This window comes from Beta vulgaris, chromosome 3, assembly GCF_026745355.1.
Source record: "Beta vulgaris subsp. vulgaris cultivar EL10 chromosome 3, EL10.2, whole genome shotgun sequence".
Lineage (NCBI taxonomy): Eukaryota > Viridiplantae > Streptophyta > Magnoliopsida > Caryophyllales > Amaranthaceae > Beta > Beta vulgaris.
In genome coordinates, this window is record NC_079204.1 from 53,762,666 (window position 1) to 53,790,063 (window position 27,398).

Sequence of the window (27,398 nt, forward strand, 5' to 3'; positions counted from 1 at the left end):
GAGTACAGTTCATGATGTACATCAAACTACCTATGATTTTCGCATATTCACTTTGAGAGACACTTTCACCTAAGTTCTTGGTCAAATGAATACTAGAATCATAGGGAGAACTCACTGGAACAACATCAAAGGAATTAAACTTTTTAAGCACCTTTTCCACATAATGAGACTGGCTAAGGAAAATGCGACTGAAGACTCTCTTAAGTCTGACTCCTAAAATCACATCAGCTTCCCCTAAATCTTTCATCTCAAATTTTAAAGACAGAAAAAGTTTAGTATCATTAACCACCTTTAAGTTGTTACCAAAAATCAGCATGTCATCCACATAAAGACATATAATCACACAATCTGATCCTATCAATTTTGAATAAACACAAGAATCAGAGTTGTTTACAATGAAACCATTTGACACAACAGTACTATCAAATTTTTTACCATTGTTTTGGTGCTTGTTTGAGACCATATAAGGACTTCCTCAACTTGCACACTTTATCTTCTTGACCTAGCACCAGAAACCCTCAGGTTGAGACATGTAAATCTCCTCCTCTAAGTCACCATTCAGGAAAGCAGTCTTAACATCCATCTGATGTATAACTAAGTCATGAATAGCAGCAAGAGCAACAGGGTCCTAATGGTGGCTATCTTAGTCAAGGAGAATAAGTGTCAAAGTAATCTAGTCCTTTCCTCTGAGTGAAGCCCCTGATGACAAGCCTAGCTTTAAACCTCTCAATAGTTCCATCAGGTCTCAACTTCTTTTTAAAGATCCATTTACTATCTATGGTCTTTGATCCCTTAGGTAAGTCAGTTAACTCCCAAGTAGAGTTAGACACTATGGAATCTAACTCGCTCTTAATGGCCTCTTTTCAAAAAACTGGCATCCACAGATTCATTGCCTCATCAAAGGTCTTTGGTCCTCTTCTATCATGAAAGCATAAACTAGTTCATCACTCAACAAGTCAACACAAGAACTTTCAGATAGAAAAGCAGTACCAAATCCGAATCGAAGTCTTTTGCTACTCTAGGTCTCTTACTTCTCCTAGGCTCATCTACGACAGAAGAACTACTAGCATGCATGTCAACTGAACTACTACTCAAAGTCAAATCAACAGGAGTATCACTAGTAGGTAGAACAACATCATGCGTAGAACAAGTAGATAAATCAACAGCAGGAGAAGAACAAGAAGGCACAGATGCAACATCACCTTTTTTCAAAGGAAAAACATGTTCAAAAAACTCAGCATCTCTGTACTCACAGTAGACCTATCACTCAAAGACATGAATCTATATGCAGCATGAGCATAACCAATGAATCAAAAGTCTTAGGTCCTATGTTTGACTTTTTATAGTCAGGAAGCCCAACTTTGGCTAGACACCCCACACTCTCAGAAAATCAAGTTTGGAGGATAACCCTTCCATAGCTCATAAGGGGTCTTATCTAATTTTTTGAGGAACTCGGTTAAGAACATGACAAGCTGAAAGAACAGCTTCCCCCACATTTCATCAGGCAACCCAGAACTTACAAGCATAGCATTCATCATATTTTTCAAGGACCTATTTTTCCTTTCAGCTATACCATTTTGTTGGGGTACATAAGGAGCACTAAGTTCATGAATGATTCCCAATTTCTCACAATGGTCATTCCAAGAGAAGTTCTCATATTCTCTACCCCTATCAGACCTAACCCTCTTGATTTTCCTATCAAGTTGGTTTTCTACCTCGGCCTTATACTTCATAAAAGCTTCCCCTGCCTCACTTTTGGTCTTAAGAAGGTATAACTTAGTGAACCTCGAGTAATCATCAACAAAGGAAATATACCAGAATTTTCCTCCTCTACTTCTAGTGTTCTGAAAAGTAGCTAAGTCTGTATGAACCAATTCTAGAAGTTGGGTGGTCCTTTGAGTCACGGTTTTGCAAGGTTTCTTGGTAAATTTTGCTTCAACACAAACAGGACACTTAGAAAACTCGTTGAGGACAGATTAGGAATCAATCTAAGGTCCTTAGTCTCTTAATAGAAGCAACATTCACATGTCCTAATCTACCATGCCATAAATTTAAAGACTCGGCAATATAAGCAGAACCACAAACAGTTTTATTAATAGCAGGTACAGAAGAAGCAACATTTAAAATAAACAAACCCCCACTCAGATACCCTTTCCCCACAAATTCCCCACCACGAGTCATTACAACCTTGTCAGCCTCAAAAACAATTTTCAAACCAGCTTTGTTTAACAAGGCACCAGACACTAGGTTACGACGCATAGTAGGAACATACAAGACATTTGAAAGGGAGAGGGTTTTTCCAGAGGTAAGTTTTAGAGTGACCTTTCCATGTCCAAGCACTCCAGCAGTTGCTGCATTCCCCATGTAGACGCACTCACCTTCTGTTGCATCCTGGAAGTCATGGAGCAGCTCCTTGTTCGAACAGAAATGCCTTGAAGCCCCGGTGTCCAGAATCCAGTCAGAACATTTTCGACCAGATTTGCTTCAACAACCACAGCAGCAATAACATCATCCGAAACAGCAAGGTTAGCTAGGAGTTTCTTTTTGGACAGAACCTTGGCGTTGAGGACATTGGTAAGCCTTATGATCAGGCTTGCCACATACACAGCACACAAAGGTCTTCTTTTGAATCTTACCACTTGGTTTGTTCACTTTTCCTTGCTTCTTACCCTTGTTGAATACCTTCTCGCCCTTACCCTTGAACTTATCAGAACCTGGCGCAGCAACAGATTCCACCAGATTAGCTTTGGAAACATTGACAAGAGCCGAGTCCTGATTATCTTTGATTCGGTTGGCCTCTTCAATCCTCATATGGCTGATCAGTTCCTGAAGAGACATGAACTCTTTCCTATGCTTCAGATTGTTACGGAACTCCCTCCAGGAAGGAGGAAACTTTTCCAGCAGAACATTAGCCTGGAAAACCTCACAGATTTTCATGTCCTCATTTAGAACATCAGCACATAAATTCTCATAGACATGAACTTGGTCCATGACAGGCTTGTCATCAACCATTTGGAAAGACAGCCACTTTCCTACAACATATTTCTGTTTCCCAGCATCATCAGCCCCATATTTTTTTCTCAAGGGCCTCCCAAATCAGTTTAGATGACTTATGAACCATAAATAAATCAAACAAATTATTAGTCATCAGATTAAGGAGATGGAAACGAACTGTTTTATTATCTTTTTCATATTTTAAAATCTGATCCTCATTCTGCTTAATAACAGCAGCAGAAGGAGAAGATGAATCAGCAGAAGCTGTAATGGCAGTGGGACAGTCATTGAACAAGACATAGTCAATATCCAATTGCTCGAAAAACATAAGAAGTTTCTGAGCCCAGCATCCATCAAGGGACTCAAGTTTGGACAGATGAGCCATTGATTTGGTTGAACTTTCTGCCATTGCAAATAATAGTAATTGCTTTCAAATTGTTGGAACCAGAGATTCACAAAGGCAGAAATAGAGCTTTCAAAACTGTGCGTGGTAGGAGACCACTGACTTGAAAGCAATTATAGGGAAAAATCAAGCCAAAAACGGACAACAATCAAGACAGAAATCAATGGGCGGATAATTAGGGATTGCCATGAATACTGTAACGGTCAAACAAAACTTTAGTTAAGTTTATTCCCCAAAGCCCAAAGCCCAAGGCCCTAGCCCGGGCCCAGGCGGGCGGCGTGCGTGATAGCAAGCCAAAACCAAACATATCATCCAACTACAAAAACATCTCTAGAACCAACTCAATAGATGGAAGGAGGGAGAGAGGGAATATAAAAACATGAAGAGATTCCCTCCCACAAGCAATGTGGGACGAACAACAAAATGAGCCAAGGCTTTTCCAAGCCTTAACTCCAACAACGCACTTGGTTTCGTAGTGTTATATCATTTGGTCTAAACTCAAATTCTGCTTCAAATGAATTTTGTTTGATTCATATGATTTGCTTGTATATGACAACATGCAAGTGTTATGTATAATTTTGATTCGAGTTTCTTGCATTGTAGCATTCCTACATCATGATATAGATTGTAAGTAAATCAATAGTTTAATTTATGAAATTTGTCTATGGAAGAATCCATGAAATTAAATCATCGAGCAAGCGACGTCACATCTGGAAGTGGGCTGCCGTTCAAGAAAGAGCGAAAAAGCACGAGAGAACGAGCAGGTTGCGAAAATGGAGCTTCATGGGCTGCCCCTCTTATAGTTGCATATGCAAGTATGTCACCATATACTTGTGTCCATCCACCAACCTGTCCATATTAAGATGTTAGTTCTTTACTTCTTTATATGTCACCGTATAGGCATATATTGAAAGTTGGCAAACGAGCCATTAAAATTCAGATTAATTTGAGATATGTTCGGGCAATGAGTCAATTAGATCCAATTTCAGATTTAGTTGATCACATTCGAAATTCCGAATCTATATGTATCAATTTAGTCAATTATTACTTTCCATTTGGCTTAGTAAGAAATTTAAGGAGTGAGTTTGGTAAAACTATTAAATTGCCATAGCATCAGAAACCACTAATTAGATAGTTTAAGATACTACAATGGGAGATGGGTGAAGTAATTGTGATACTAATACTATGGGTCGAGTCGATTTTTCGATTAGGACTAAATTTTGGGTAGGCCTTAATTTTTCGTGTACGAATAAGTTACAACGTACTATATGTTTTTAAATATGTGCTAGACTAGAATAATCTAACACCTCGAACTTCAATAGTAAAGAATGATGTACTTTTATAACTTTTCATAGTTGATTAGGAAACAGATAAAGAAGGAAAAATTAACATAGAGGTTTGAACTTTGAGCGATAATTTTTAAAAGGTTTGAATTATTGATTAACCTGTGTAGGTCTCAACTTTATGGCGGTCTTAACTTTTAGCGGGCCTTATGACTTAAAACTGACGATTATTTTAAAAATCTCACCTAGTTCCTACTTCCCTCCCTCAATTAACCCTTCTGGTGTGACCCAAGTTTTACAAGTTATGATCTATTAAGCCAGTTTTAAGTCACTAAGGCCCGTTAAAAGTTAATATCCTCTAAAGTTGGGACCTACACAGGTTAATCAATAGTTTAGACCTTTTAAAAATTATCACCTAAAGTTGGACCTCTATCGTCGATTTTTCTAATAAAGAATTAGGAAACTCACCTGTTTATCAGATAACCAAGTCCTGTAAGACACAGTGGTCTTGAGTCCCAGCTCCTTTGCTAGGCTATCTACCAACATCCTACTTCCGGTTAGGGGTAGTACTGAATCTTGGTCACCACTGTATGAAAGAAAATTTCTTAGTAATAGATAAGAATAAGTTTACAATGACTACAATAAAATAATAATCATGATAACTTATGTAATTTAGGCACATCTATTTTTAATCTAATAGTTACACCCATTTATCTAATTGACTTTTATAGTTAAACTAGAATTAAAATTAACAGTTTTACATTAATAAATTTACAATTAACAATTCACCTAATTTACAACATTTTTAAAATATTCTGAAGGTCACAAAATAAATGGACATAAAGAGTCAATAAAAACAAATGGCTAGGATTGAGGTTATGTTTAGTTCACCTAAAATTTTCTGATCTGAACTTATTTTTTCTGATCTGATCTGATCTACAAGATCTTATCTTTTATAAAATATATTATGCTATTATATTATTACTTTGTAATTCATTATTATGCAATACATTATAAGAACTTATTTATAGTATTACTATTATTATCATTATATTTCTATCACAATTTTTACACAACTTTTATTAATAATAATAATTATTATTATTATCATTATTATAATAACAACAATAATAATTATAATCATAATAATAATTATTATTACTAAAAATAATTATATAACCCAAGTCATTAATTTATAAGAGCACTTATAAAATATTTCATACCCTTTCCCTTGAAAAAAAAAATGTTTCACACTTGAGAAGTCGGCAGACTCAATTCTTTTTTTACATATAAAATAAAATAAGATATACAAATAACTATGACTTGCGCAAGAAAGAAATGGATAGCGTGCAACTTCAAATAGCTAAAGAGATTTGGAATTCGATAGGAAGAGGTATACCGGATCTAAATTTATAATTTGTATCTCGCACTTATCTTATTTTGAAATATAATATGAATTTAGTAGTTTTGTTGTCATGAATTTGAGCTATCATATTTTATATAATTCTTATTTTTGCGCCAATCTTATGTTCTTAACATGTGGCTTTCAATTTTCTATTACTAATAACAACAAAATAACTTAAAATAATGATAACAATGACATTTATAATGATAATAACAAGATTAATAATAATTACCAATATTAATAATTAATAAGTACAACAACAATAATAATAATCCTTTTGAACAAATGTACAAGTAAATAATAGTATTAATAGTAATAATGAGTTTTAAATATAAGCATGATCTGCTTATTTTTTTTATCTGATCTGATCTAATTAAATCTTAAATAAGCAAAAATAAGGTGAACTAAACATAGGCTATGTTCAGTTCACCTTATTTTTGCTTATTTCAGATCTAATCAGATCAGATCAGATCAGAAAAATAAGTTCAGATCAGATCAGTTCAGATCATGCTTATATTTAAAAATCATTATATCTTTCATTACATATTAGTAAAAATTACAATAAATTGAATATTAATAAAGTACTCATTGAGACGAATCAAACAAGACCCCACATGACTATATTTTTTCTAATATATTGAGAAATATCTAAAAGATAAGATCTTGTAATCAGAAAAAATAAGTTCAGATCAGATCAGATCAGAAAAAATAAGTTCAGATCAGATCAGATAAGTTCAGATCAGAAAATTTCAGGTGAACTAAACATAGCCATAGTCTCAGGAGTATATACCATTTTATTATAACCACTCAAAAACCTTCCAATAAAATAAAGGGAATGATATTTTAAGTCTGCTAAATTAGTGGCCACATGCGAAAAAGCATACTGATTCTGGTATATTTTGTCAAAATCAATGTAATTTGATTGTGGAATGACTAAATGAATGGTAGTGGAGTAGTAATTAGTACTATAGTACTCGTGAATTGTAATATATTCCTTCCTTTCTTAAAGGTTGCCACTAATTTTATGTGCACTTTTTAAAAGTGTCCATTTTTATACTTTATGTAAAGCCTTTTTTTTGGCATTACCACATTATTTATTGCTCTACAATTTACATTGTGGGGGGGAGTGTTAAGAATATCTCAATTGATTAAAGTTTTTCTCCTAATTTTAGGAGATTCTAGCATCAATCTCTTGTTCTTATAGCCTCTCTAAACATTAAAAAAAAAAAAAAACAATGTACACCGTGGAGTTTGTTTATTTCCAAAACATTCAAGTAATGTCTTTACTTCTTTATTATTATTTTTTTTGACATAAAGGGATTCACAAATGTTAGAAGGTTTGGACCATATATTCATATGTTCTAAACTGCATTTCATTTGGTGTTCCTTTTTTTAAGTAAACTAAAAAAAATTGTTCACTAGTAATAGTAGTTTTTTTTTTTGACGAGAACTAGTAATAGTAGTTAATTGTACTCCAAAAGTAATTGATTAGATGTTACATAATCAAATGATGGTAAGACATTATGAGTAAATCATATATATATTATCAGTAACGAGTGTCGATTAACTATAAGTACTAATTGAAGTTTTGTGTTCATTGGTGACTTCATATATTATATATCTTCTTCACACCATAATTCATACGACATTTGTAATTTCATTGTCTTTATAAAAGCGAGAAATTATGCATTAATAACAACTCCATATAACCTTATAGGCTTATAATAATACTTGTTAGTAACTCCATAATCCATATAACCTTATAATACTTGTTAGTAACTCCATATATGCATTGTAAATGTGAATAGTGATACACATACTTTGTCCCTTTTTTAATGCTTGCATCATTTTTCATTTTTGATAATTTTTTATTGCATCATTTATATTTTTGGTAATATATTATCTATTTTTCTCTACTAGCACACAGGTTTCCTTTTTTATCACCCTCTATCTCCCTCTTCACCTTGATCCTTGTACAAAAGAAAACGATACAAATAATAAAAAACGGAGGAAGTAAATAGTAACAATACCTATAAACCAATACTCGAACGCCACTTTTTGCGAAGGTGCCAAGTAATGGAAGAGTAGGAACCTCCAAATCGTCCATGTGATAGTTCACCACGCTATACAAAAAAGAAGGAAATAATCACAAGAAGGTTAGAAATTTAGAATGCTAGTATTATCCTTACTCTATTTTACATGCTCCCTCCGTTTGAAATAGCTACACTTTAACTATCATGTTTTAATTACCAACTAGTTATTAGGTCCGGGCTATACCTCGAGTAAGAAAAAATTTCATTTATTAATATTGTACTTTGATATAATAACACTAAATACAATTTGGTCTAGTGGTTAAAACTTTAGTACATGAACTTGAGGTCACGGGATCAAAATAAACCTATATTATGCAATTTCTAATTTTTTTTTATTGTACATGGATTACATGGACTAAAACTCCTTAGGGAGAGCGCCACGTGACACCATTGGTTTATGCACGCCTTTTAATATATTAGTATAGCTTCATGCCATCAAATTTTATTTTATTTTTGATAACATATTCATGCCATCAATTATCTCTATTATATAAGGGAAGGGTGGAGCAATGGTGTCCTCTTTTAAAACGCATATTTTATCCCCCTTCTCTTTCTAAATTACAAAAGGAATGTCAAAATTAAAATACCGAAAATAAATTTACAACACTCACTCACAAATCACTTAAAAGAAGAAACCTTACAAATCACCCATACAATTGAGAAAATCACGTTATAAAAATCACGCAAATCACTCAAATAATCAGGAAATTTTATTAAAACTTAAAATTAATATACAAACTAAAACTAATAACCTAGAACGTCAATACATACAAAAACATTTAAAAAATTTACTTAAAAATCACTATTCTCAACAACCATTCACAATTTATGGTGGGTCATGATAAAATATAGAGGTTATTTGTAGTGAAATCAGAATTTAGAAATCAGACAAGGAAAAAAATTATTTACTTTTTTATAGTGTTCCTATATATAATGAAACTTTTACATATATTTGGACGTATTTTTTTCTATTATATAATAGCGAAAAATTATCAAGGTAAAAAGGTTTATATAAAATATCATTCAAGAATTAAAGTACAACATATCTCTATTATATAAGGGAAGGGGGGAGCTATGGTGTCCCTGAATGAAGAGACTATATTACCCCCTTCCCATTCTAAATTACAAATTCAATAAAAAATCAAAGGGGACTTCAAACAAAAATATCAAAAATATAATTATTATAATCACTCACAAGTCAACTAAAATCATAAAATTGCATAATTTACGTTATGCAAACCACTAAAATGAGAAAACTTTACAAAAACTTAAAAATTCACTTACAAACTACAAATGAAAAAATTTACTTGAAATCGAAGTGTCTACTTTTTTTACAATTTATGAAGTACTGTACTTAATTCAAAAATCAACTAAAAAATTATAATATTAGCAATCATAAATAAATTCAAAAAATTTTCTATTTTATTCATAGAATTTAACTTTGAAAAGTAAAAAAAAAACAAAAATAATGGTGAGAGACTTAAGTGACGGAAACTAAACCAATCAAATTTTGCAACTAAAAATAATTATACTTCGTATGTCTAATGTTCAAATTTTGACTTTTATGCCGAAGAAAATTGAGTTTCTATTCGGAAATAATTCAAGCACGCATCGCGTGCAAAAAATTCTAGTATGTCATATCTTAACTAGAGAAATTGTCAGCCCGATCATACGATGTCATGGCTGATCCAACTAATTTGTTCTTATTATCCTTACTCTTATGAATAGCAACCCAATTTGGATCCGATTCTAGTCCGTTTCAATTCAAAGGAAAAAAAATCCGAGTCGACTCCGACAAAAAAGTAATCTGACTCCGATTCCATTTAAAAAGTACGACTCTGAGTTGGAGGAGGGTCCGAGTACGTAGGATCTCATAAAATAATCCGACTCCGACTTTAAGTCAATCAATCCTTTTTTTCTTATTTATGTTAATGTATTATTTATGTATAACCTAACTTCGCCTTTCAGCCACTTGCATTATATATGATTTTCCCATTGAAGAAATGATTGTAAAGAAGTAGTAATATTTAGAATATATATACTATATAAGATTTTCATATGATTATTAGAATAAATTGTAATGATTAGATTATTGTATTATAAAAGACTATTCTATTATAAAAAATGGCCTACGAAAAATAAGTCGGATCGGGGTCGGATTCGGATGTTCGGATTTTAAATCGATACTCGAATTTTAAGTCGGGTCGGATTCGGAGTTGGATGTCTGGATTCTAAGTCAGGTCGGATTCTGATTTTCAGAGTCGGTGTCGGATTTAAAATCCGACTTTTGGTAGGGTCGGAGTCGAATTATGCATAATCCGATCCAAGTCCGATCCGTTGTCATTCCTACTTGCTCTTTTCCATATAGTATTCAGTAATTTGCTATGTATTAATCCTTTTTTTTTAGGGGAGGCTATGTATTAATCCTCTATCACATATGTCCATCGTTTTATATATCTATCCCTCTCTTTATTTGTTAAATTTTTTTTTTATAAATGCATAATTTTAATATGAAATAGAGGAAGTAAAAAGTAGAAAACAGAGTTTGCAAAAATTGGTGTCAATTTCAAATGTGATGGTCACGGGTCAAAAAACGCATCCACCAACTGATGATGACTCCATTCCCACGCTGCTCGTTGATAAAAGTTTTTGGTTTCATTCCAAAAAGCCCTAGTTTCACAATATAATAGTCCATATTGGTTGGTCCAGAAGATTAATCAAAGGTATAAATATTTGTTGGATGTTTTCTGTGCATGGAAACAAAAAACACCAATGTATGCAAACCCCATAACAAATTAACAATAACAATATCTCCGAAGAGATAAACTGATAAAGAGACATATTTTGGATGATATACTAAAGTTTTCTGGCATTCCTTTTTTTAGAACTCAACTTATTCCTATAAATTAAAATGACTTTATTCACTAGTATATTTTGTAATATATGCAATAGCTAATTTTTGCCCATATAAATTGATTTTTGTTGAAATCAGTTAAACTGTACTTATTTTGTTGCTAAAAAAATTCATACGTAATTTATTAAAAACAAAGTTTCAGAGTAAGTTTAAATAAATTTGGACACGAAATTTTTTTCTCTAAGGTAAGATAAAGTCCTTTGTAAGGAGAAAGAGATTGGAAATTCCTCCTTGTAAGGGGTGAGACTCGATCCCAAAATCTCTGGAATCGAAGGTGATGCAAACACCACTAGGCTATCACTTGCTATTCACAAATTTTTATGAAGTGCAACTTTGTTTTTTAGTATAAGATTAGATATTTGAATACTCCTATCTCCTACGTTAATTAAACTTATTGTCTCTTTGCCAGAAAATATCATCACTTGAAAATTCCACTCCACTATCAAGACAAATCTCCTAATTGAGTACTAATAACCAAAACAACTTGAGTTGATTTGAATGAGGGAAGTTAATGAGTTATGCATATGATATCGGCTAATATGTTTTCTAAATTTGTTTGTACAAGATATTTGTTTGCGAAAAAGGAATATTAGAGGTACACTAAAGTCTAAACCACTAATTGATTTAATATTGTTGAGCAAGAATCTTACCCGCTACACATAGACCATTGAGTGACCCCAACCAGTTGTGCATTCATAACCTTTTGTACATCTTTCCTGTTTATGTATTGGGTTGTTTCATCATCTAAACAAACATCAATTTGCTGCTCATCCTGTCATTTCAATTGACAAATGAATCAAGCTTAACTAGAACAACTGATAAGAAATGCAAAGTTTTATACGTTGACGCTACACACTATTAATTGATGGTGTAACGTGGGTTACATGTATTCGCGACAAAAATATGAGCATAAATTAGCAATGTATTATAATCAATTGTAAGTAATAATAAAACAAAACATGAGCATGACATATGAAAATTTGAGTTGCTAAGAAGAGCAATGGCATTACAAATATGCTTACCATTTGGTTAAGATCAAGAACATGAGCTTGCTTAGCAATTGAATGATAACAGACGTCGAGGGTAACATCGTACGAGTCGATAAACTTGCCAATCTCACTTGACATATGAGAATTCACTAGGGCACAAGAAGGGGAGAGGAATCCTTTTTGTGCTTGTCTTCTAATTTGTGAAAAATTGCACACTTTTTGCGAGAGTTCATAAGTTGCATCTGATATTAGTCCATGAGACCAGAGATATTCTGGTCTTGAATTGAAGTCAGTGTTGAACTCTAACAGTGGATTACCTAACTGCATTATTAAACCAATGCCCATCACATAAAATCTTAAAAAATAAAACTTAGGCCCCGTTCGTTATCGTTTTTGGTTTTCAGTTTTCAGTTTTTTTTAAAACCAAAAACAGAAAACCAGAAAAAGTGATTTTCACTTTTTAGTTGTCAGTTTTCAAAATCATCATATTCCCAATAAATTTGACTAATCTTTTATTCATTATAACCTTATATGATATGTATCATATGACTTTAAAAATCGAAAAACGAAAAACCACAGTAATAACGAACGGACCCTAACTAATTAATTAACTGGTTTAATGACTAATTACTTACAGCAATTCCCTTCAAATTTGACTTGAGGCTTGATTTTAGTATGAGATTAGCAAGTTGTGGTACATAATGCCCTGTTTTCAAACAAGGGAAAAGTGATTAAAGGTGCTAATTTTTTTATAACAAATCAATCTTCATCATAAATTAAAACTATAATGAAATTTATTGAATAAAAATGTAACCTCCATAACTCTCTCCAGTAATGAAAAAATCCCTATTCTTGTATTCTGGAAATATTTCGAGCCAATTCTGAAGAAACACCAGATTGTCTTTTGCTGAACAGAACAAAACAGATTCATCCATTAATACATTCCAGCATTTATTACATACTATAACAAAAGAATAAACAAACTGAGATTTTGTTACTCTTTATAGAAAAAAATAGCTCAACTTTCCACAAACAGAATGAAATATAAATAATTTACTCATAATTAATACAAGAAAAAACCTGTAATCTCATCATTAACACCATCATAAAATGATGTATTAACAGAATAAGAAAACCCAACTCCTGCTGGTGATTCAAGATATAACATGTTTGCTTCTGCAAAACCATTAACAACAAAATTTACCCATTAATCAAACAGTCATTTTAATTTTTACATTATAGCTAAAATTTGAAAACTAAATAAAAAAAATGACCTTTATTCCAGCTATAATCATTTTTCACTAGTACATTTCCACTTGGATGAAAAGGTCCATGTTCACTGAAGGCTCCTGCTCCAATAGATGAACAACCAGGTCCTAAAAATCACATCATATAATAAAAAAAAATAGGTCAAAAAAATGGAAAAAAAATACCCATTTCAAAAATAAATAAAGTGGAGAAAATAAAAGGATAAAAAAAGAAGAACCTCCATTGAGCCAAAGAACAAGAGGTTTGGAAGAAGGGTTAGTTTCAGCTTCAACAAAATAGTAAAAAAGGTATCTTTTTTGAGTTTCATCAACAGTAATATAACCAGCAAATTGCTGGAAGTTAACATGAGGTTGGCCAGGTAAACTTGTGATTTTATGAGCTTCAGATGAAGGAAATTCTTCTGCTAAGTTGTTGCACAAAAGGGTTGCAGAGAATAATATAATAAGCCATGTAAAAGGCAGCATTTTGCTACACATGTGAGAGAAAGGACTAAGGAGGGAGAGCTACTAATGATTTTATAATAAGCCATGTAAAAGGCAGTGTTTTTGGCACTTGTAATTGATAAACATACTTCCTCAATTTTTTTTAAATGACGGGTTCGACTTTTGATACTATTTATATACTTCCTCTGTTTCAAAATAAGTGCAACACTTCTTGTTTTCACGTTTGCCAATGCATTATTTTAATCATTAATATCTTCAATTATCAATAAGTAAAAATTATAAAAAGTTGATATTAAAAAAATTCACATTCAGACGAATCTAACAAGATCACACATGACTATGTTTTTCCTAAAATGTAAATCACCAAAGCTAATTAAAGTTTAAACTATGAATAGTAAACACTATGCAAATGTTGCACTTATTTAGAAACGGAGGAAGTATATAATTTTGATTATCTTTTGTAATTTATACTTTAAAAAATATATAATCATGTAAGATTCTATTAGATTCGTCTCAATGTATATTTTCATAATATTAATTTTTTGTAATTTTTGCTTATTGATAATTAGAGATATAAAAGTTTAATATAGTGCATTAGCATGTGTGTCCAAGAGAAACGATCAACTAAAAAAATAGTAGTATATTATAATTGACTAATATAATAGGTCGTTTGGTTCACCTCAAATTCTACTGGAATTTGGATTTCCTAGGAAGTATAAAATAGAATAGTTGTTTGATAGGTAGGAAATAGTGAATTCATGTGAAAAAGAATTTTCAAGGAAATGGAAATTCCTATGAAGTGTAGAAAATTAATCATCAACCCCTCTTGGTGATTAGAAATTCTTGTGTGAATTACAAATTCCTAGGGGTGGCAATGAGATGAGACAACTCGTGAGCTACTCGAGATCGACTCAGTCAAAACTTGGTCAAAGCTCGAATCGAACTCAAGCTCGAATCGAGATGTTGGTGAGTCGAGTTGAGCAACTCGATACACGACTTGAAAACTCGTGAGAAGCTTAAATACCTAATTATCAATAAAGCAAAATATTTTCTACCTTATTGTTGCTTGTAACAAGAGACACTTGCAAGCTACTCGAAACCTACTCGGTCAAAGCTCGACTTGGTCAATGCTTGGTCAAAACTCGGTCAAAATTTAAGTCGAGTGAGCTCGACTCAACTCAAACTCGACTCCAAATGCTAACGAGTTGAGTCGAGCTAGCTCAAACTCGAACTCGACTCGCATCATTGCCACTTATAGAATTTGTGGCCCACACGAAAGTTTAGACGGGCCCGAATAGTATCATGAAATTGTATTTTCATTGATAATTTATTGTACAAGTGTGTTTGTGAGAGCTTGATAGCTCATGTCTTTCATTCACCTTGGTGGAACCCTTTGTTTATACCTTTCCTAATATCTTGTGTGGAGCTCACTTGTTTTGCTCCCCCTCATTTGAGCTCATCTTTCATCTCATACAAATATTACATATTTATACTAGTTACATATACTTAACTCTAGAATTTTCTATAATAATCTAATGCTAGATACTTCTACCTACAAATATCTCTAGATATAACTACAATTTGATATCTCTAGACTTTTCCACATCATTCTTCTAACTTAGAATTTTAACAAGATATATCTAGATACATCACTTAATTTTTCCACTTAATACAAAATTTCTCTAGAATACATTAGATATTTTCTTAGAATTTACATCACTCACCTAGAATTTTCTAGATTAATCTTCAACAGCCACCCCTACAAATTCCTATACTCAACCAAACACCCAAAACTACGTCTTATGAAATAGACACGAGAATTTACTTCCCATAAAATAAGACTTCCCATAAAAATTAAGTTACAACGGTTACGTAAGTATTGTAGCAGTGTTATTAAGGTATAAACATGACTTCTTGGAAAGAAAGAATTCTCTACTTTGATATGTATCATAATGTATGATTAGGAAATGGGGTTTTGGTTAATTTTATATTTTATAATGGTCTCCTAGAAGGCTGTCTAGTTTATGAGTTCAATAGGCAAATAATCAAGTATTTGTCCATTTTGGGTGTGCGAATACTTCCAATAAAGACTTAAGTTCACTACTTGGAAAAATGATAATTTGTATCTCTTTATTTGCGTCGAATATAAAAAAATTTGAAGCAGATGTTCAGGAATAGACAATTTGCATCCGATCTTAATTTGATCTAAACAAAATTTGAATTTTGAATTTTTAATCCAAATCTAAACCAATTAGAGTTTGAGTCCAAACCAATCCAAATCTAATCCGAACATAGTTTAAGTCCAATTCGAACTATTAATTCGATTTGAATTGAATTTGATTTAAATTCTTATCCAAATAACTTTCGGTCTTTCACCCCTGCAGGTTCCTAACATAGTGCACTACAAGTCTACAAGACAAAATAACACATTTTTGGTGATACTATTATTAGTATACGAGTGTGGGTGGAAGTCGCTTTTATTTTTATTTTATTTTTTTTTGAGGGGAAAGAGAAGTGCATTAATCAAAGGGACAAAGTGTCCATAAATACATAAGGTGTGACAACACTAGGGCAATGACGCTCCCAACACTGCTCAACACCAAACGGCACTACTCTAGCAAGGTTATGGGCAACAGAATTCCCATCCCTTCTAACATGAGAAAAAGAAACAGAAGAAAAGGCATTACACATAGAAAGAATGTCCCCAAGTATTGCATCCAAGTCTGATAAGAAAATTGCTGCTTTTGTCAATCTTTTCGTAGCTACTAGAGAGTCGGACTCGAAAATCACATCCCTATACCCATGAGCTTTGGCCAAGCGGGTTGCCATATAAATGGCCTTACATTCAGCTACCTCGGGAGGCCAGAAGGCGCGCACACGTCTAGCTGCAGCAAAGCACACCTTACCTTCCGAATCGCGGGCTACCACGCCAAGTCCCACCCAACCTTCATCGGCCAAGCTGGCATCTGTGTTCAATTTGATAGCTCCAGCAGGAGGGGCATACCATCGGGATGGGCTCGGAGTCGTGATGGATCGCATTCCACCGTAAATCTTCACAGCATAGCAATTAAATTCATCTACTTGTCTCATGATTCTCTGGCACACAACAGTAGCGGGGTGGCTAGTATTCTCAAACACTTTCTTGTTTCTTTCACCCAAACATTCCAAAGGATATAACAGCCCTTTTGAACCACATTTGCATCCATCTCACTCCATCTGACGAGCGTATCACACATGGCTTCATCTTCCACCCCTTGCAATAACATATAACAACCCAGCTCTTCCCACAACTTCAGCGACATCGAGCAGCTATAAAATAGATGTGATTGCGTCTCATCCTCTCTAGCACAACAGGGGCAAATAGCTTCTTCGACGAGGTGACGTCGCTTAAGCACTTCCCTTACCGGGAGTGAGCTTGTGCAAGCGCGCCACATGAAATGACGAACCTTAGGCGACACATTTAAGTTCCACAAAATGTTCCACACTCTGTGAAAATCATCCAGGTTCCCACCTTTACCCAACATGTAAGCGGTTTTCACCGAATAAGTACCATCCTTAGAGTACGCCCAAGTTAATTCGTCTTGTAACCATCTAGCGCTTAGAGGGATCGCCATAATACAATGTTGGTCACGTTCATTGAAATATCTGTCAATAAGTTCCGTATTCCACTCCCTTCTTTCGACATCCAGTAAATCTCCTACCACTTCTAGTCCCTCCACTCGAGCACTCTTTATAAATCTACCTTCTTCGTCGCCCACCCATGGTGCACTCCATATGTCAATTTTCATACCATCTCCCACCCTCCAAATCAGACCCTCCATTACCAAGCTCTTCGCACCCCAAATACTCCGCCACGAATAGCTAGAAGAATATCCTAACCTTGCTTGACAAACATCACCATGAGGATAATACTTGGCACTCATCACCCTGCTCAAAAGGGACTTCTTGTAATGTAATAAACGCCAAACTTGTTTACCCAACAAAGCATCATTGAAAACCGCAAGGTCCTTGAATCCCAAACCTCCCATACATTTAGGTTTACACATTTTCTCCCAACTTAGCCAATGCATTTTCCGTTCATCCCCTCGCCCTCCCCACCAAAATCGAGCCATAGCAGAATGGATTTCTTGTATAACAGCAACAGGAAGCTTGTAGACTCCCATCAGATATGTAGGCAAGGCTTGGATAACAGCCTTGATAAGAACCTCTTTCCCAGCTCGGGACAACAACTTTTCTTTCCAACCCCTCAATTTCTTCCACATTCTATCTAAAAGTTCCCGAAAAAGCACTTTCTTAGATCTCCCACAGAGAGACGGAATACCAAGATACTTCTGGTGTCTGTCAACATGCCTCATATGGAGAAGATTAATCAATTCTTCTTTTTTTCCGCAGCTTACGCCTTTACTGAAGGATACTTCCGACTTTTCATAATTAATTTTCTGCCCGGATGCCGCTTCATATTTGTTGAGAATATCAACTATTGTCAAGCATTCCTGTCGGGTAGCCCTTGTAAAGAGAAGACTGTCATCTGCAAAAAGAAGGTGAGAGATTTCTGGACCATTCCGGCTTGCTCTCGCACCATGAATTTCTTTCGTAGCCACCTTTTGTTGAATCATCTGAGAAAAAGCATCAGCAACCAAGATAAACAGGAACGGCGATAAAGGATCACCCTGGCGCAATCCTCTGGAGGGAGTCACCGAACCACATACTCGTCCGTTAATAACAAAGGAATACGATACAGTTGAGACACAACTCATCACCAAATTAACCCATCTTCCATCAAAACCCATTGTCAGCAGAAGCTTCCTGAGAAAACCCCACTCCACTCTGTCGTAAGCTTTACTCATGTCAAGTTTCATCGCAATCAAGCCTTTCCTGCTGTTATTCCTCCTTTTCATAGTATGAAAAATCTCCAGAGCAATGAGAGAGTTGTCCGAAATCATTCGTCCAGGGACAAAAGCACTTTGATTCTCAGTTACAATTACAGGGAGGAATTGTTTGAGCCTCAGAACAAGAGCTTTAGAAGCTATTTTGTACAATACATTACATAAACTGATAGGCCGAAATTCAGAGACAAGAGTAGGAGATTTAACTTTAGGAATAAGAGCAATATTAGTACAATTAACATCTCCTGGGCAAGAAAAGTTATGTAAAATAGTGCTAATATAAGTAAATACCTCGTCACCAATAATATGCCAGAACCTCTGATAAAAAATAGCATGCATCCCATCAGGCCCAGGAGCCTTACAAGGGTGCATATCACTCAATGCAGCATAAATCTCCTCTTTTGTGTATGGGCGAATCAAAATGTCATTGTATTCCTGGGTCACAGAAGGCCTCACATACTTTAAAACTTCTTGCAGATTATCTCTAGAAGGATCAGACGAGGTAAAAATCGTGTCAAAATATCGATCCACCTCCCTCTCAATATTCTCTTGCTCCGTTTGCCACACACCATCTTTATCCTTGACGCCATGAATATAGTTCCTCTTTTTCCGCTGAGACGCCTTATGATGGAAATAGGCAGTATTCCTATTCTTTCACTAAAAGACGAAAAGCTTACAATTTTAGAATGACAATTATTAATGAAATAATTTCACGTTGAAATGCATGGAATCCTGTCCTACAGAGTAGAACATTCACCATTTCTTCATTGTGAAAATAGATATGCTTCTTCCAATAATTGGCTTATACAGAAATATAGCATGATTTGATATTGTATTAATTATCTGTACTCAGAATACTTAACTAGGGATAAATGCATATTTATTGGGAAAATTTACCAATAAAAATCTTTTAAAAATTCAATTTTGTGAAAAAAAAACCTTTAAAAGCATTCTTTACTAAAAAAATCAAACTTAATTTTTTTTTTTGCAAGATGAAACCTATTCCATTTTTCGGTGTGATGTTTGAGAAGCATAAGGGTGGTGCAACATTTAATAGAGATAGGGGGTTAAATGAAGATAGAAAGGTCACTCTTATGCATCTCAAAATCACACTGGAAAATGAGATTATTAGGTTTCATCTTGCAAAGAAAATTAAGGGGTCGTTCGTTATTTTTTTGTATTCAGTTTTTAGTTTTTTTGAAAACTAGAAACCAGAAATAGTGGTTTTCACTTTTTAGTTGTCAGTTTTCAAAATCATCATGTTCCCAATAAATTTGACTAATTTTTTTATTCATTATAGGACATATATCATATGACTTTGAAAATCAAAAATCCAAAAAAAGAAAACCACGGTAATATCGAACGAGTCCTAAGTTTGTGGTTTTTGTTTGCAAAGAATGCTTTAAAAAGTTTTTTTTTGCAAAAATTGAACTCTTAAAAGGCTTTTTTTAGCAAATATTTCTATTTATCTACACTTCTTAAACTAATGTGAAGTTTTTTATTACTCACGAACTATTGCAAATCATTGTTTATGCGAAGCTAATCGTGCAACGGACCTTATGACTAGGAAGACGCACGACTATCCTTCCTTGTTGTATTGGTTCTCTCACTATTGTATTGATTGCTCTTTTATTAGCCGTAAGAATGTTTTAGGTTGGCTCCAGTTTAAGGGTCAAGTTTAAGTTTTTTTTTGTATAAAAAAAAACAACTATTGTGAATTTAAATATACCTTCACAAAATAATAAGATATTCTTAATACTACATTGCTGTAGTAGTGTGTAGTATGCTATTGAGTTGGATGTTGTAAGTTGTAACTGAACAAGTGTCAACGTCATTAGTGGGTTTTTTCCACCGAGTTGTACAGTTCTAAGAATGACTGGCACCAATTCGCCAAAGTAGTTTATGTTTATCTAGATGTAGAAATGCGCGTGCAATTGTGTATCAACTGATGATCATAGGAGAAACATTTTATTTGACTATTAATCATGCACTTTCATAGATAAAAATGGAGCAGCAAACCAATAAAGTGAAGTAGGTAAAGCTCATATACCAAAAACCTGCTATTTTTGTGTTTCCAGCACTTGGTGATGGTGAGAGGAGAGAGTGTAGGGTGGTGGACTGGTGGTGGGAAGTGTCAAGCCTCAAGAGGTGTTGGGAATAACATAGGATTCTTTGTTAAAAATCGATTTTAGTTAAGATTTATTCTCTATGTTTAGTTAGATTTCCTTTTCCTCATCTTATTACTTCAACTCTTGTATACTCCCTTTGTCCCAAATTAGTTGCTACATATTGACTTTGAGCATTATTCATTTTGCCACTTTGACTGTCTTTAAATTTATATACGTAATGGTAAACATATTCATGCGAGATTTTTTCTCAAATATATAATTTTTGTAATTTTTTCATATACCAAATTTGAGAAATTAGTTTGTAAAATTCTATCTTGAAAAGTGTGAAAAAGTAAATGTAGCAAATAAATTGGGACGATGGTAGTATATACTAGTGAGTGTCCCAGGCGATGTCCCGAATTATTTCTTTTCGTAAATTATTGTCTTGTGAGAAAAAAATTGATGTCATAATTTGAAAAATACAAGAAATTGGGATAAGAGTTTATCTCTAGAATAGTCTATTATCATTACCATTAATGTGTTAGGTATCTAATTACTTATGTAAGTCTTTTAATGAGACATAATTACAAGATTTTCTTATATTTTATTTTGAAATACTAAATAATGATGTTATGTTGGATCAATGGTTAATATCTCATTTTTCATTTCAAAAGTCACGTGTTTGATACATTGTAATTATTTTTTTAGTTGTCACATGACACATAGACATTTTTAAGAACGCCTTTTAATATATTGGTATAGATGTTATCATGGCTCAATGAGAAATTCAACCTTTGTCATTAATAATATTTTACATGGTATCAAGAGCGTAGGTTAATTATCCTTCCTATAATTTTTTTTTCGGCTTTGTTGGACCTCACGTCCACTTATCCTGGCACATAATATTTGTCCTCTTATTGCTTTTGTAGCCCTCACTCCAAATTTGCAATAAGTTATTTCTTATTGTTTGCCGGCGAGTATTCTACTCTAGTACAACAATTCTTTAAAAGGATTACTAAATGCAGCCTCACTTTACTAACGCATCCTAAAAAAAACCTTTATAATCGTATTCTTTCTAAAAAAATCTCTCTCTCTAAAAATATTCTCTCCCCCCTTCTAACTGTTAGAGGAAAAAACTTCATAGAAGACTTAATTTGCAAATTTTAATATGATATTCACTGGACGATAATTTTGATTCAAGCGAATTTCAATCTGATGTATGTTGTTCATTTTTTCGTCATTATGCATTGTCTGGCGATTATTATGCATTGGTTCAATCTGCACAAAACTGTTTATTATGTTTCATGCAGATTGCACGAAACAGTAAACTCCAACTTTCAATAATTTTCGCAGTTTCCTTTTAAATTGTAACTCGCAATTTGTTGTTTGCTATTTTGAAACCACAAAAATGGAGGAAGGAAGAAGAGAAATCACTAAATTGTTGTGTCGTTATGGAGAAATCACTCGAAAATGGAGTAATTCTTAGAAATTAAATTGGTACAACCCTAGAAAAAAGTCAAAGAAATGCTAGAAGGAGAAAGTAGGCAGAAATTGATAGATGATGAATGGAGTTATGAGGATATTTTAGGTATTTACTGGGTTGTGTTAGTAAAGTGAGGTTGCATTTAGCAACCATGTTCTTTAATACTCCCACCTGCAGCTCTTTGTTAGGAGAGTTTTTTTTTTTTTTTACACAGTCATCATTTTTTTTTTCCTTCTGACCTCTTGTCCAAACCTCTTGTCCAACTGGAAATCAGAAGTCCCAAATTTTGTTTTCCCTCCAAAAATTCGAACATGTCCCGCAAAATTTCAATTTTTTTCCTCTCTTCGGCCTATAAGGGTGCGTTCTGTTCAACTTAAAAAATTAAGTTTCAGGTCCAATAAGTTCAGATAAGTTCAGATAAGTTGCAATAAGGTCTAATAAGTGCAATAAGTTCCAATAAGGTCTAATAAGGTCCAATAAATTCCAATCAGGTGCAATAAGTTCCAATCAGGTGCAATAAGTTCCAATCAGGTGCAATAAGTTCCAATCAGGTCTAATAAGGTCCAATAAGTTCCAATCAGGTCTAATAAGGTCCAATAAGGTCCAAATAGTCAATGTTTAATAAACATTTGTATTATTGTCCACTATTTTGTTATTCATAATTTCATATCACTATTAGCGGATTATGTTATTATTAAAATTTCAATTAAAGTACCACAATGATCATATATTTTATTATTTATTTGTATTATGTCTATTATTTTATTATTTATTTGTATTATGTCTATTATTTTATTATTTATTTGTATTATGTCTATTATTTTATTATTCATATTACTATTAGCTGATTATGTTATTATTAGAATTTTTTATTAAAGTACCACAATGTATAGTATTATACTTGTATTATTGTCTATTATTTGATTATTCATATTGCTATTGAATAATATTATAATCATGGTCAAATAATTAAGGTTAACAATAATAATAATAATAATAATAATAATAATAATAATAATTAATTTTTTGATTTTCTACTAGTGTTTTATAAAATTAAAACAACACTATTAGATATATTAGTGATGAAAGTTATGTATAGGCAAATATATAAATAGTAATTTTTTTGTTAAATTAATTATCATAAGAAATAATTAATAATCATTATTTTTTAAAGGACGAATTATAATAATAATTATTCCATAAAAAATTTTGAGGGGTAGTATTTACATTAGTGGTAATATTTATGTTATTCATGGTCAATGTTTTTGTCTAATAAGGTCAAATAAATTTCAATCAGGTCCAATAAGGTCTAATAAGTTTCAATCAGGTCCAATAAGGTCTAATAAGTTTCAATCAGGTCCAATAAGGTCTAATAAGTTTCAATCAGGGTCAATAAGTTTCAATAAGGTCTAATAAGGTCAATCAGGTTCAATCAGGTCTAATAAGTTCCAATCAGGTTCAATCAGGTCCAATAAGTTGAATCAGGTCCAATCAGGTTTAATAAGTTCCAATAAGTTCAGTTCAGGTTCAATAAGTTCAGTTCAGATAAGTTCCAATAAGTTCAGGTCCAATAAGTTGAATAGAACGCACCCTAACTGGTCTTTGTCTCTTTAACACATGTGTTTCACGCTTCATAATTTCAAATTGTGCCTCTGATTTGCAGCCTAAACCTCCACACCACAAAAAAAAAAAAAAAAAACCGACACCTCTAACTATGGCAGGCGAGGATGACCCTACCCCCACCCGCTTCTCCTCACCTCTTTTCGGCTGAACAGTGGAAGGCCTTAACTAGTCCAATTGGTTCTGCAAAGATTTCTAATGATCGAATGCATGGTATATTATTTCCCATTGATTGGATTATTGATACAGGGGCTACTCATCATATTACTGGTGAGAAGCCATGGTTATTTGATGTTGAGGATGTTATCGATTGTCTTGTTGCCTTTTCTAATGGATCTTTAGTTACTGCTACTCATAAGGATTTCGTTCGTCTCTCGACACATTTTACTCTTACTAATGTTCTTTTTGTGCCTAAGTTTAGTTTGTAACTTATTATCTGTCTTTCAGTTATCTACTGATCTGCAATGTATTGTGCAATTCAATTCATCTATGTGTACTACACAGGCCCGCATGAAGGAGCTGATTGGAACGGGGCTTAGACGAGATGAACTTTATTACTTCTACAAGGATGCACCTAGGGGTGTAAGTTCGATTTTTGGATTGGTTTTGGGACAAAACCAAACCAAACCGAAATTAATTCGGTTTTCATATCTCAAGTCCAAATCCAAACCAAAATTCTATCCAAACCAAACCAAACCGAACCAAACCAAAATTACAAGACAAAAACCAAACCAAACCGAAAAACCGAAATTTAATATAAGGCGAACAATTATTTTCCATATATTACACGCACTACGAGAGAATTAAGTGCAAATGCTGAAAAATCCCTAAAATCACAAGCAAGGTGTAAATTTGGAGTATTAGAACTGAACACAATTAATAAAAGCAACGAAAAGAATGAAAAAAGATAAAGAAAACACTTGATATTCATCATTTCTTCTTTCCATTGAAAATTGTCATAGCTTAGATCGAGAGATTATGATGGGCATTCTCCTTCCTCCTGGATCTATTTAGTGACAGTTAACTTGGAAATTGCTTATGAAGTTATTCATTGTGTTTAGAAAATGAAAGTAAAACCTACGCTCATGCTTTGCTTTTATTTCTTTTACCTCATCTATTCTGGGAATTTGCTCAGGAGAGAAAGAGGGGAATGGGAGCTGAAAGGACACAAACAAACGGCTAGGAAGAGAGAGAGAAAAGTTGGGGTTTTCTCTAGTTGTGAAGAGGAAGAAGTGCTCACTAGTTGGGCTGAGCTGGCTGACAGAAAATGGGCTTTTATAATTAAAACATTAAAGACCCATGGTACATGCACAATTCGGTTTGGTTTTTCCGGTTTTTCAAAATAAAAACCAAACCAAACCGAAAACCAAAAAAATAAATTTTTTCCAGTCCAAACCAAACCGATTTTCAAAAAAACCAAACCGAATTATTAATTCGGTTTGATTTGGTTCGGTTTTCGGTTTTTAACCAATTGACTTACACCCCTAGATGCACCTATGACACCTGTTTTTCTTCATGTTGTTACCTTATATTTTGACCTTTGGCATAGGTGTATGGGGCACCCTTCGGAACGTGTGGTTGAGTTACTTCCTCCTCTTTGTGGTTATAAGAGTAATTTATATAAAGGGTGTGAAATTTGTTTTCATGCTCAACATCCTAGAGACAAGTTTCCTTTAAGTGATTATAGAGCTAGTATAATTTTTGAGAAAATACATTGTGATTTATGGGCTGCTTATAGACATGTTTCATCTTATGGTGCATGTCATTATAGAGCTAGTAGAATTTTTGAGAAAATACACTGAAGGATTCATTTTGCCCTGTTGTGTGTATACTAAGGCACAGTTAGCTAATATATTTACTAAAGCTCTTGGCAAGTCTCAGTTTGATTATTTGTTGCCCAAGTTGGGCATTGTGGAACCCACCCATGCTCCAACTTGAGGGAGGGTGTTTGGGATAACATAAAACTCTTTGTTAAAGATCGATTTTAGTTAGGATTATTCTCCATGTTTAGTTAAGTTTCCTTTTCCTCATCGAATTCCTTCAACTCTTGTATATATATGTTGAGATGGCTCAATGAGAAATTCAAGTTTTGTCATTAACAATATTTTACAAGAGGCGAGAGGCCGGGGGGAAATTGTAGTTAATTATATTAGGGAAATAGAATAGGGGATGTATAATTAAAGGTTATTTGGTTGATTAGGGTTGAACGACTAAGGGAGTTAATGGTCGTTAGTTATTAAAGACATGTTGTGTATTTTCTGAAAAGTGGAGGGTGTACGGTAAATTCTGAAACTTGTATGGTGCTAAAAAAATTTGTCAGTGGTATATAGTGAAAAATTTGCCAGCTTAAGTATATTATTACATTTATGTAATGAGTTTGAACAATTTAGAGTTCAATTAAATATAGTTATATGTTTTTTTAGGCTCTCACAGCACCGGAAGACCTCGTGGTAAGAAGAAAGACTCTACTGGACCAACACCTCTCCGGCTCTCGCAGGTCAGTCAGCGAGCTACGCAAGTCAATACTTGAGAACAGAGGTGATATAAGGGAATCCTTACTTCCAAACACAAGTTGTAGCTAGTGGGATTCGAACTTGCCACCTCAAAGTTATAAGGTGAGTTCCCCACCGCCTTCACTAAGCAAGTTTGATTAATATAGTTACACCCCTTCGTCATATAATACCGTGCTTGTTTCTTTTTTTGCAAGGTCTTCATTTCTTTATTAATAAAAAATATATAAAATTGATATTATGAAATCACACATTGAGTCAAATTTAAGAGTATCCCACATAAGTATGATTCGTTTATATATATACTAATGTTAACGTGAACTGAATCCACACAAGTATGATTCTTTTATATATATACTAATGTTAACGTGAACTGAATCCACACAAGTCGGATTGTAAAGATTTTAGGGGGCATTTGGTTTAGGGTTTTTAGGAAAGGGTAAGGGAAACAAATAGGTTGATTCCCTTACCTGTTGTTTGTTAGCACATTTTAATCATTTCCTTTACCCTTCCCTTTTCCCCAAACTCCTCTACTTCCATTACCCACACCCCCCAATATTTCACTTACCATTTCCCTCCTCTACTCCATGGCCACTTTGACTAATGATTGACCACCACCCCAACCACTAGAACAACCACTAGAACAACTACCCCAACCACTAAACCACCACACCAACCACCGCCCCACTACCCCCAGCCACCGACACCACCTCTCATCGCCACCCTCACCACCAAAACCACGCCCACTGCCGACACCAGCCCCACGCCAACCACCTGCCGGAGATTCTCCTACCCCCACACCCAAACACCCACCCCAAACCCGAAAACCTACCCCAATTCCCGAAAACACCACCACCGCACCCAAAAATCCACCCATATTCTCGAAAACCCACTACCATTACCAAACCCGAAAAGCCACCCATTACCCTAAACCAAAATCAAACGCGAAACAAGGGAAAGGGTGGGGCAACGACACCGAAAGAAGGAGAAGGGGGTAG

The 27,398-nt window shown here is 33.8% G+C and overlaps 3 protein-coding genes across 3 annotated transcripts; all 3 read right to left on the reverse strand.

Annotated features, from left to right (window-relative positions):
• Positions 1–3,861: 3,861 nt before the first annotated feature.
• On the reverse strand, positions 3,862–13,913 carry LOC104889514 (serine carboxypeptidase-like 45). The gene is made up of 10 exons (XM_010674752.4): positions 13,568–13,913; positions 13,356–13,457; positions 13,162–13,257; positions 12,896–12,988; positions 12,717–12,787; positions 12,115–12,402; positions 11,743–11,864; positions 8,116–8,208; positions 5,149–5,266; positions 3,862–4,246 (listed from the first exon to the last, which is right to left on the reverse strand). The coding sequence occupies exons 1-10, from the start codon at positions 13,824–13,826 to the stop codon at positions 4,085–4,087; spliced, it is 1,404 nt and encodes a 467-aa protein (XP_010673054.1). The 5' UTR covers positions 13,827–13,913; the 3' UTR covers positions 3,862–4,084.
• A 2,403-nt stretch (positions 13,914–16,316) lies between these two features.
• Positions 16,317–16,883, reverse strand: LOC130590850 (uncharacterized). The gene has a single exon (XM_057393433.1). It carries the CDS (start codon positions 16,881–16,883, stop codon positions 16,317–16,319), a length of 567 nt encoding a protein of 188 aa, XP_057249416.1.
• Positions 16,880–19,447, reverse strand: LOC130590851 (uncharacterized). The gene is made up of 3 exons (XM_057393434.1): positions 19,437–19,447; positions 18,316–19,325; positions 16,880–18,060 (listed from the first exon to the last, which is right to left on the reverse strand). Exons 1-3 carry the CDS (start codon positions 19,445–19,447, stop codon positions 16,880–16,882), a joined length of 2,202 nt encoding a protein of 733 aa, XP_057249417.1.
• Between the last annotated feature and the right edge of the window lie 7,951 nt (positions 19,448–27,398).

Coding starts and splice junctions, on each gene's coding strand:
- LOC104889514 (XM_010674752.4), bottom strand. CDS start 13,826: ATGTGTAGCAAAATGCTGCCTTTTACATGGCTTATTATATTATTCTCT. Junction 13,258..13,355: donor TGATTATAGCTGGAATAAAG/GTCATTTTTTTT, acceptor ATGGTTTTGCAG/AAGCAAACATGTTATATCTT. Junction 8,209..11,742: donor CAATGGTCTATGTGTAGCGG/GTAAGATTCTTG, acceptor TTTTTTGTATAG/CGTGGTGAACTATCACATGG.
- LOC130590850 (XM_057393433.1), bottom strand. CDS start 16,883: ATGAGACAAGTAGATGAATTTAATTGCTATGCTGTGAAGATTTACGGT.
- LOC130590851 (XM_057393434.1), bottom strand. Junction 18,061..18,315: donor CCTTCTTTTTGCAGATGACA/GTCTTCTCTTTA, acceptor GGGAACTTTTAG/ATAGAATGTGGAAGAAATTG.